The 11671-nt window shown below is 44.5% G+C and overlaps 1 protein-coding gene across 1 annotated transcript in view; it reads left to right on the top strand.

Annotated features, from left to right (window-relative positions):
* Positions 1–668: 668 nt before the first annotated feature.
* NPNT (nephronectin) overlaps positions 669–11671 on the top strand; it is an 85243-nt gene continuing 74240 nt past the window's right edge. Inside the window, exons 1-2 of the mRNA XM_019630095.1 lie at positions 669–1651; positions 3886–3986. Coding sequence (XP_019485640.1) covers positions 1581–1651; positions 3886–3986 — 172 coding nt within the window. The 5' untranslated portion in view covers positions 669–1580. The remainder of the gene's footprint in view (positions 1652–3885; positions 3987–11671) is intronic.

Here is an 11671-nt window from a genome sequence, read left to right as displayed (position 1 = left end):
TAAAAATTTGAAGTTGAAAACCTCAAAAAGACAATAAAAATGGGGGAAAGTTTGTAATGCAACGAACTTATTCAATAAACATTTATGAGCATTTACTATGCACCAGGCACTGTTCTAGGCACTGAACAGAGAAACTTGCCCTCGTAGAGTTCGTGTTTTAGCAGAAAGAAGACATACAAAGACGAAATAAGCAAATTATATAGGAAACTAGAAGGTTAGCTGTATGGGGTAAAAAACAAAGTAGAACAGGCAGAGGGCATCAGGAGGGGGCAGGCTGCAATTTTAATCTACTCAGAGAGGTGAGGTGGCATTTGAGCAAAGACTGAAGGAAGTGTTTCCTTCAGAGTGTGAGCCATGCAGATGTCTAGGTCCAGGCAGAAGTAACAGTTGGTCAGTGGCCCTAAGGTAGGGAGGGGTATGCCAGGAGTGTGCAAGAAAGGCAAGGAGGTGATGGGTTAGGGAAAGAAAGAGAATAGGCGATTGGGCCTGAGAGGTATAGGAGATGGCAGAGCATTGCCCTTGGGTGTCTTTCGGGGTAAGGTTTGGAAAGAGGGGTGACTCGATTGGACGGATGTTTTAAACGTGCATATTAGGATAATCACTGCGTGTTCTCATATGAACACAGTGCTTTAGCCCAATACGTTTTACTCTGCCACAGCAGAGCAATGATGGATTAAAATGGTTTCTAAAGCATCTCCGCGGGATCAGGCCACACAAGACTGCTAAGTAGTTACAGCCCTCCCTCTCCCGTGGGCACATGCTCTGAGTTGAGCTGGCAGAGCTAGGAAACACTCGGCACGTTTTCTTCTTCAAAACTCGATTGGAGAGCCAAACATTTCTTTCGGTTGGTTGCAAAATAAAAAATAGGCCTTTGCCAACTCTGCGGGAGAAGCAAACTCCCGGAGTTTGCCTTTGCTGATTTGTCCAAGTCGTGCTGTGGTTTCACTAAATGGCAGACGCCGCTCCACTCCAGCCCCATAAACCTTTCTAGTCTTGGGCTTCTCAGCCCTCCCGTGAAAGCTCCCGCTCACCCCTGCGGTCACCACCTGTTAGGGCGGAACTGGCGGAGCGCGCACCTACGCCCCGGGCCCCTTTCCTCCCTGCTTACCCTTTCCTGCTGAGCACCCTGCTTTCCTCGCCCAGGCCGGGCTTGCAACGTTCCTCCCAGCCTGGCGCTCGCCCGGCTTGGCCGGCCCCCAACAGACGCTGCCTTACCCGCAGCGCCCCCGCCCGCGAGCTTCCCGCCGAGGGGCCAGGCGCCCTCACCCCTCGCCCGGGCCGGGGGCCGGGAGGGCGGCGAGTGGAGCGCACGCGCGCCCCCCGCCCCTCCCTGCAGGCGGCGCGACTCCCCCTGCAGTACCTCCCTCGCCGGGAGGGAGCCGGAGGGGCTCCCGGAGCCGTGCAGCAGACCTGCTCCCGTTGCGCGCCGCGCGGCTCTCCTCCGAGGGTGGCAGCAGCAGCCGCGGCCACCGCAGCTCCCTGGGGGAGCCGAGGAGGCGAGCGCGCCTCTCCTTCGCTCCCGGCACCCCAGCCTGGTCCCCGCGCGCAGCCGCACCGCCCCCCGGGCCTCGCCTCCGGACATGGATCTGCTCCTGGCGCTGGTGCTGGGGTCCTCGCTCTACCTGCCGGCGGCCGCTGAGTTCGACGGGAGGTGAGTTGTCCCCGGGGCGCTCTCTCCTTTTTTTCCCACGCGCATCTCCCACAGTCCTGGGGTCCCCTATCCCGGCGCGGTGGAGCGATCACAGAGGCGTCTGTGTACAGAAGCCGGGGCACAGCATCGCCTCGGCAGGAGGACAGCCGTCGAGCCCCTCTCCCCACCCGCGGCTGTCCGAGGCCGAGCCCGGAGACGCAGCCGCGGCGCCCAGCTCCGGGTCTAGGGCTGGGAGAGAAGGGGGTCTCGATCCCAGCATCTCGGTTCTGAGGGTGCGGGTCGGCCGCTAAGAGGAGGTGACGCGCGGACATCCCTTGGCCGGGAAACTCTCGCTCATCATTTAGACGGCTCATCAGTGGGGAAACTTCCTGGTGGCAGTGGCCATATCCGGGCTTGGTGCTGTCAGGGCCGCTCACACCAAGTGTGACTACCGGGGACTACCTGTTTGCCTCCCCACTTGGTTTTCTTGAGGGAGGAGGACTCAAAATAAGAACTCCGTGCGCACACACACACACACACACACACACCCCACCCCACCCCCCGAAACCTGGGGCGAGCCTGACTGCGGCGTGCTCTGACAGGTTTCAACAACTAGGCTCCGTCTCCGCTGTCACTCAGCGTGTCCTCCAGCCGCGGCGCGCGGCGCCCTCTCCCCAGCCGCCAGGGGTGGGGTGGAGCGGGGCGGGGTGCTGGTGGTGGTGGTGGTGGTGGTGGTTGATGGTGATGGTGGCGGTGGTGGCGGTGATGGTGGTGGTGGTGGTGGTGGTGGTTGTTAGTGGTGGTGGGTGTGTCACCCTCTCCCCAGCCGCCGGGGATGTGTGTGTCGGGTGCTCGGTTACCCCACCGCGGAGCAATTACAGACTAGACTCTCCCTGAGTGCAGATCGCTGCCGCTCGCGCGAGCAGCCACGACAAATTTCACTTGGGTCACACCGCTGTCCAGTCTCTCTCTTTAGGCGACCCCCACCCGTCAGTTATCTCCCTCGCAGCCCGAAAGACTGCCGCACCTGTCTAACTTGCAATCTTGGAACGAATCAATTCCACGATTGATTGGCTTTCTTGTACCTGGAGGGGAACGGAAGGGAACCAGTGGCGCGCAACCGCTTGTTTACCACCTGGTCGGACGAAATAGAAAGTTCGGGGTTATTTTGTCCTTTGGGCTTGGGGGCATGAGGGGGAGATTAATGAAAGGGGAATTGAAAAGATTAATACAGTTTAAGAAAACTTGGGTAGTGGCCAGAGGCTATTTTATTTTTTTAAAAGCAGTTCTTTGCCCACATTCGGGTACGTTGTGCATTTCTTGCACGCACATTTTCAACAAGAAATACATCCCATGATTATGCATACGATTTTAATATAGCTTTAAAAAGATGTCTGAAACAGCCAGTTAAAATATTTATCTTGGGGGAGGGGGGAGTCATTTAGGTGTCTAAAGAGGGAAACGATTTACCAAATAAGGTGGCAAAGTGGAATCTGGTGGATAAATCGGTATCCTGAAATTGAATCCTTTCTTTAGTCCTTATTTACATTAGAGAAGAAGATAACATGAATTGTTGATGCAGCAAAGTTTCAAGCCACAAAGACACTTGAGATGTTAGCTGCACTTTAAGCTCTCCTTGGTTTTATTTAGACTTCTTTTTCTAGTACATTTTTTCTGGGCACTATTTCTGCCAAAAGTCATATCTCGAAAAGAGTTCTGTTTTATTTGATTTTAAGGAACCTCCCTTTTTTCTGCCTGGTCCCACATCTACCTTTTATATATGGCAGACATTTTTTTCTTTCTGCTTTGACATGTCTTAATACTTTTTAGTTTGTGATGAATTGGTGAAAGCTGGTCTTCCCACAGTAACAGGTGTGGGTCTTTGAGGAATCTGTTTTATTTCAAGCTTCAGAAACCACCCTGTGAGTGGCAGCCTTGAGAAGTCTTGGTTTTAGCTGGTGCTATTCCCATTTAAGAAAGGAGCTTCCCCTGCCTGTTTCCCCCTGCTCCTGTGTGTTGTGTGTGTGTGTGTGTGTGTGTGTGTGTGTGTGTGTGTTTAACTGTCTGAAAATTGAAGTTAGATCATAGCAGAACTATTTCCCTAAAGGTGTTTATTCTTAAATTTCTGCAGGCATGAAGGAGTTCATAGAAAATTGTTGGGTGTGATTTAAAATCTTTTTCTAAACTAATAACAAAGGAACTTATTTTTAATTTCAAAAGCACCTCTATTTATTTTGACTCTCTTTGTTTGATAGGTGGCCCAGGCAAATAGTGTCATCAGTTGGCCTCTGTCGTTATGGTGGGAGGATTGACTGCTGCTGGGGCTGGGCTCGTCGGTCCTGGGGACAGTGTCAGCGTGAGTATCATCACCCTGGGGACTTCAGCTCCCTAGGATGTGGGGCTCCCCACCCACATGCACAGCTTCCCTCTGCACATGGGAGGGCTCATTACAAGCAATGCTTGGTGGTGGTGTTCTGACATGGGAGTTTTCAGGTGCAGTTCCTGGCTCCTTATTCTGCCCTTTCCAACCTGAGCCACCTGTGTAGTAAGGGGTTGGTTTTGTTACACCCAGGATACTCCTTTCAGCATCTGTTCTCTGTACCTCCAGCTCCGGTTTTCTCACCAGGCTCACTCTTTTCTTTGTTTCAGGCTCTGAGATGAGGGTAAGATAATGAGTCTAGACTGTGTTTACACTAAATAAACCCTGAACCTTATAACACTTACAAAATTCTTACCATAGCTGTTTGTGTAAAGTGGCCTATTTGTAAAGATTATTTTTTTGAAGTGAGGTTGTATGGATTCTAAAGGGACCACCCAGCATAATCAACACTTCTGAAAAAAAAAAACAACATCATTTTTGGTTCTATAAATTATCGTGTAATAAGTGTCCAATCAGAACACTGATTTTTTTTTCATGATCACACATGGATATTTTTATGGGAAAAACAGAGATACATCACAAATATTTGGGAAATCTGTGTCCAGAATTTTATCTGGATCTCAAAATTGTATCTCACTCCCCCATACAAAAAAAAAATCCACAAAAGTCAAGTAAATTTCAGGGGCATCTTTAGTGTGCTAAGTTGGCAGGTCTGATGATGTGATGGGAATTAAGTTTGGTCGCATACATCCCAATGTTTTACTGCCAATGAGAATGGGGTTTAGAAGACTGGAGAAGGAAGCTTAAAGGGGGAGGAGCGTGCCTTAGAGATGTGTTGGTAGTGTGAGGAATCCAGTAAATTTAGGTTTGAAATGGTTAGGCGTTCCCTCAGCTATTTTAGTCTTTGAGAATTACAGGCTAGGTCCTGAACTTTCTGAAGGAGAGAGAGTGACAGTGGCAGGTTGACTCTGTAATTGCACATACAGGCTGACATCTCTGGTTAGGGATGGGAAGGTAATGGGGACTAATGTTTGTCTACCTGCAAGCCATGGGGCCCAGACTTTTTGCACAGTTGGGCCATTGCATTCCATTATAAAGGGAGAGGATGGTAACTCTAGTTTCCAGTAAGCAAAAGAACTAGGCGAAGCTGCTGGGTTAGTCTCCTCAACATTGTTTCTAAGGGCAGATGGTCAAAATGAAGAATGGTAGCTGATGGTAGCACAAGAATGGCAGTCTTGTGCCAGTTTTACCACAGTCAGAAGTAAGTTGCACAGCGGGAGGCCACAGGTGTGGCATTTGAAGCGAAATCAGGCTTTGACAATCAAAGAGTGAAGAGAGGACCCTTCTCTTTGACCCAACACATGCACCTTTCCCAAATAAAAAAAGGAGTCGTTTCTTGGCAGGAATGGAGACAGATTCCTCCTTCTTTGCTGCCTTAATTTGCAGGACACTCCCAAAGCGAAAGTTGAAGTGTTTTGGGGTGTGCACAGTGCCCCGGCCCCTCCCAGGACAAGGCTGTGCTGGCAGAATGCCCTGAGCCCAGCGGGGTGCCCCTCCCGTGAAGGCTAAGTGCCAGAGCAGTGGGCAGAGGCGGGGGTGTGCATGCGCACTCTGCCAGACGCGTGCAAAGAATTGAGGGCAGAAAACTCCCCTGTCTCTTAGAGGAAGAACCTCGAGGAGCTGTTCCGAGCTGTTCCGTGCCTCTTGGCCATGATCATTGGACCTTCTCGAGTACACCAGCTTGCCGATTCTGAACTTGTATGAGTATAAAGGCCTTGCAAAGTTTCAATGGCATTACAAAATTTAAACATCGAAGTGATTTCCGAGCATTTCACTTTGTGCTCAGTATCTTTCCCAGCAAATATAGGACACTTTTATTATTTTCTATAGCTTCGTTTTGTTTTGAAAAGATTGAAAGGGGTCCAATGGAGTGAGTATTTGATCATGTTTACCTTTTCCTTTTTGTTATTCCTCAAGAGCCGGAGGAAGCTGCAACATGGCATGAGTTAATTATGGAAATGACAATGTTATGAAAATGTGTAAGATGATCCTACACAAATCACACTTGATCTTAATTTAGATTTGGTGGAAGTTTAGGAGGTAGCATGATGGAGGGGAATGTGGACTCTGGAGCACGGACTGCCTGGGTTTAAACTAGTTCCACCTCTTATTAGCTGTGTGACCTTGAGCAAGTCATTCAATCTCTCTGCTTTATTTTCCTCAGCTCCAAAACAAATCTAAAATAGTACAGTACCTCATAGATATAACCATGTGAGGTTTAAATAACCTGTTATTTGTAAAACACTTGAAACTATTCCTGGCACAGAGTAAATACTACATATGTGCTTGGTGAAATGAAAGAAATGTAGAGGAATACTGCTATTGAAACAGTTGTGGGATGGGACTTAACCCGCGCTAGCAGATTCTTTGTTCTCTAAGCATGATATATGTATTTTGCGTTTACACTGCCAAAATGGTTCCCAGGTTCTGTGTGTTGTAATAAAACCAAATGCCTTTAAATTACAAGGGACCAGATGGATATTTCCTGTTAATATTGTAGATGGTAAGGTTGTAAAAACGAGTTCAAAGATAGATGTGTCCTTGTGTGTGTTTTATTTTTCCAGAATCTCAGATGGTCCAAATGCTGCTTGTCAGCTCAGAGCCGCTGCTGTCTTTGTTTTGCTATAAACAGGTAGAGGAATGCAAGGGTGAGAGGTCAGCTGAAAGTGGGAAGAACTGCACCAAAGAAGGCTTGTTAGGGACAAATGCAAAACTCCGGATGCGTTTTTTAAAGAAAGCCTTTGTGAACTTAAAACCTTTATCACTATATTTATTTGAGGAAAATGTCTTGCTGTTCTCAACAGTTACATCTGGTGATGGATTACCTATAAAAATTCCAAAGAGCTTCTGAGAAATTAAATGTGAAAAATGTTTTTGTCTTTCTGACCCTTAGACAAGCTCACCATTCTTTCCCGGCGAGGAGCCTTCTCCCTTCCTTAGCGAAAGTGCCCTGGTCCTCTTTTTCCTGAATGATTCACTTTGGCATTTTCCTTCAGCACAGCAAAGCCAAAGGAAGCCATTCCCACCTATACCTAGAACCTCCCACTGTATACCGTAGAAGATGTGTAAGCTGGGGAGGCCCTACCTTCATTATTCTGGGTATTGATCAGATCTTGTGCCCTAAATGCAGGGGCCCTGTGGCAAGTGTCTGTTGCATTTGATTGAGTATAGGAGAGACGTTTTGACTTGATATTCATGGAGTCCAATGTATGTATTTCTGCAAAACATGCTGCATTTCATTTTATCACTCACTACCCCCTTTTCATGGACTTGTTTGGAGAGGCTCAGCCTTGGCTCTTGGCTCACTGTCTAGCTACAAAGCCACATTCAGCCAGACTTCCCATCCTTCCCTTTGGGACTGAGGAAGGAAGGATCCGAGATGCTACCCAAACAGGCATAGGAGATGTCCTGCTGCTTCCTGCCCGTGCCACCCAACACTCCATCCCAGAATTCCGGCTGCCTGGGAAAGCACGACCTAGTCCAGAAATAGGCAGGTTGTGTTTTCATAGTTCTTTCAGAGGTCATACCCTTGCCTTCTTTCTGTCCTTTGGTTCTTTGTTTTGTATTCCTGACTCATAAACAGATCTTCGCATACTGAGAACTCAAAATTTGATTTTTTTAATTGTCTTTGGCTTTATCAATTATTGATGTGGTTCTTTATTGTAAAGTGAAATTGTCTTAATGTACTCATAACATACTGATAGTTACATATTTATAGCACCCAGCACCTTAATCACTCAGATTGTCACAAAATATTTGTTTCTTGCTCTGTAGTTATTCCTTAACTTTTCTATCATGTTAATGGCACACGTCATTTTAATTATTTTTTTTAATAATTTCTCTATTCCTACCAAATGGAGATACCTGTAATAAAGATTTCTCAGGCTTTGTATATTTTATTTTTAAAAGCTGTGTATGTATGCCTTGGAACCAATTCTCAACTAAAAAGCACTAGACAATTGGGGACACCTGAGTCCAGCCATAACTTTTATACCTGATTAGCTGTTTAACATTTCTCAGCTGCAGTTTTCTTATGTTACAAGCAGATTTCTAAGATTCCATGATGTAGAAAAGAGTATATAGGCTCTAGCTATGGTATTTCTATATAGTTGTCTTTCTGTTTTACTTGGAGATTTGGCTGTATATGTGGCTTTGACAATAGCGTTTCATTGAACGCACTTTATATAGAGGTGTGAAGAAAAACACAAAATACAACTAGTTCCAGGTTTCAACAAAGCTATTCAGTTTCTGAGTTCTTTGGCTGTCAGTGAGCGGTTTGTGGTTTCTGAAGGAAATTATATGAATTGGGTGGTTTTGCATCATTTTTACTTAACACCAGGCAAAATGCAGATGTTTTATGTTTCTCTGGAGATTTTGGAAAGATGTAAAACTATACCTAGAATTTCACTTTGCTTTATTAGCTTTAAACTTCCTCATTTCCTCCTACTCTTCCCTGAAGTTAGTAAAGACTACAACTATGCAATTGCTATGTAAAGTGAAATTTTGGATTCTTATCAACATTAGATAAACTCTGGTTAGTGCAAAATAGGGACTGAAAAATGGTAATTCATTCTGAAGCAATTTTGGAATTGTCAAATAATTTTAGTTGGATGATATTACTGGCTAATTGTGGACCACTGGACAGAATGATGAGCAAATTGTTGAATTAAATCTTTCTGTATTTCAAAAGAAAATGTGATTTTTCTTTTTAAGCAGAGAATTTTGATTTAAGTAAATGAAATGTTTAAGTTTCATGTTTCATTCCTTAGTTGTATCTGGATTCTGAAACTCAGCCCTGTAAATGGAACATGATTTATTAATTTTTGCTCTTTACACTGGCCATTGACTTCCTGCCCCTCATCACAGAATTATATAGATTACACATTTTTGGTTATTTAGATCTTGAACATTTTCTTTCAAATAAGAAATGCTGGCATTGGCTTTGAAGGCCATACATAGCGTTCCCTCTCAAAAAGGTTATTTCTAGTGAATGACTTTCTATTTGTAGTCAACAACTATGGCAACCTCCATTGAACATAAATCTACATTTTATAGATGAAGCTTTTTTATTCCTGTACAATCATATACACTCTAGGAATAACTGGGAGTTTCAAGGTGGGTTGTACTGTCTAACACCATGCTGAAGGCTGCCAGCTGGTCTGGGGGCAGCTTACAAGGGCTGAGCATGCTTCACGTTTATTAGCTTCCTCCTTTCATTTTGGGGTGAGAATGCAGAATCTGCCCTTTTTTAGAGGTAGGAATAAAAGCAAGATGGCGGACAATCTTATAACTATTTTCAGCACTAAATCTGAATCTCCAAATCCTTAGGAAATAAAGTTCTTGGTTTTGTTTTTGTTTTTTCAGTTCAGTAATTCCCGCTCCCCCACTACGGTTTTTCTGAAATATAATTGACATACAGCACCGTATAAGTTTAAGGTGTACAGCATGATTTGACTTACATATATTGTGAAGTGATTACCACAGTAAGTTTAGATAACAGCCATTATCTTATGCAGTAGATACAAAAGAAAAAAAATTTTTTTTCCTGTGATGAGAGGTCTTAGGATCTACTGCCTTAACTTTTCTATATACCATACAGCAGTGTTAACTAGTCATCATGTTGTACATTACATCTCTAGGATTTATTTATCCTATTGCTGGAAGTTTGTACCTTTTGACCACCTTTCTCCAATTCCCCCTGCACTTTCCACTCCCCAACTTCTCCTGCCTCTGGTAAGGAAGTGAAGTTTTTGATTAAGTTTATTTAACCACCACTTTCTATGGAGAGGTTATTTAAGCACACCATGTACTTTGGCTAACTTCAAGTGGCCTTGGAATGCAGATTCCAAATGAAAACCAGTGTTGAAGAAGTTTGACCTTTTTAAACAGGTAGTTTTTGAGTACATGTAGTCTTGGAAGTTAAGTTTCACAGAAAGTACTTCGTTCCTTCATTCTTTTCCCTCATTAGAACTGATCTTTAGATAGTACTATTAAGATCTAATTTCCTAAGATCCCCTCATGACGTTCATCTGGGCAGGTCTTAACCTTTAAGGATTAGAAATTTTAGTATTTCTCAAGCTGGGTGGTGAGGCCAATTAGAGCAAGTGCTGTAGTCACAAATCCAGCTGCTCAAGCTGCCTTCAATCCCACCACAGGGAGATGCTGCGTGAAGGTGCATGCGCAGTTACACGCTGGTACCTAGGATGCACTCTGGCCCCAGAAACAACACTGTGCTTGCTACTGGGAACTTTCTGGTGAGCTTTGAAAAATATAGGTGTGCTTCCCTCCCCGCCCCCTCTTCCATTATAGCAACTGCAGTGTACAGCATTTCTGTATGGTGCATTTTATCTGTAGAATTCATGTTATATGCATTTTGAGTCAGTTGAGTCACCCGCATGCTTTTCAAGTGATAATCCAGTGATGGTGAGTGATTCCGTGCAGCATCCTTCCGTGAGTAATGGAAGAGATTCATCACAGGGCTGGGCCTTCGTCATGGGGGAGACAAAAGGGAAGAAGGGAGGGGACCAGGGAGGGGACCTGATGGCCTCGTCCTCATCCTCCACCCACCACGCACAGGTACTTTCTCTCCTTTCCCACCAATTTTGTTCAGGCTTCAAAAATTTCCTTTTAAAATATTTGTTTTATAAGAAAAAAAACGCATTCATTTTCTCATGAAAACAATGAATATTGTCGTTTTTTTGTGCATCTTTCAGAAACATTTTACATATTTATGGGCAAATTCTTATATATCTCCTCCCCAACGTCTGTTATACAAATGAAAGCATACTATATATGTACCATTCTCTACCATGCTTCTTTATTTTTTAACTATACATCTTGAAAGGCTTTCTTTATCATCAGTACATGAAGAGCCCACTCACTTTTTTATGGTTTCATAGATTCCATTGTGTGACTAGACCATAATTTATTAACCAGTTTCTTATTGATGGACATTTATATTGATTCCAATCTTTTGCTAATACAAATAGTTCTGACATAAGCAACTTTGAACATACATGGAAAAAATACTGTCTTGCACATGTTTTAGTATTTCTGCAGGGTCACTCTTTCTATGTGGTCAAATGGCATACACATTTGTAATTTTGAACAATTGGCCAATGGTTTCTTACCTGGTAGTAAGTAGTCATGGGAAGACTAGGTTGCAATGCTGACTTATGGCTCTGGTTGCCTGACTCTGGGATGCTCTGGTCCCTACTCTTCCCCAAAACGCTTCTGACAAGTCAGTGAAGGATTCTCTATTCCCAATTTTCATCTGTTTCCTCTTGGACAGAGGCAACTGGCTGATATTGGGAGGATGGAATGAGGCTTATCCATTTGTCAGGGTTTTCACCCGACTTCCTGCCTATCAGTTGTCTATTTTTTATGGATGTGCAGTCCCTTTTACTTTTAAGAAAGATTCACACATTGTTTCAGAAATTGCTTAATTCATTGACCTTTTATTACTTTTATAGGTCAGCCATTATTCTTACGGTTATGGATATAGTGTTTTGCTTTTTTACTAGACCTGTAATCTATTGGAGAGGATTATGTAGAATTTTGATATCTGAATACAGTTTTTTGGGACATCTGCTTTTTTTTTT

This window comes from Hipposideros armiger, unplaced genomic scaffold, assembly GCF_001890085.2.
Source record: "Hipposideros armiger isolate ML-2016 unplaced genomic scaffold, ASM189008v1 scaffold_892, whole genome shotgun sequence".
Taxonomy (NCBI): Eukaryota; Metazoa; Chordata; class Mammalia; order Chiroptera; family Hipposideridae; genus Hipposideros; species Hipposideros armiger.
The sequence above is the reverse complement of the archived record's forward strand: the minus strand, read 5'-3'. Positions and strand labels throughout refer to the sequence as shown.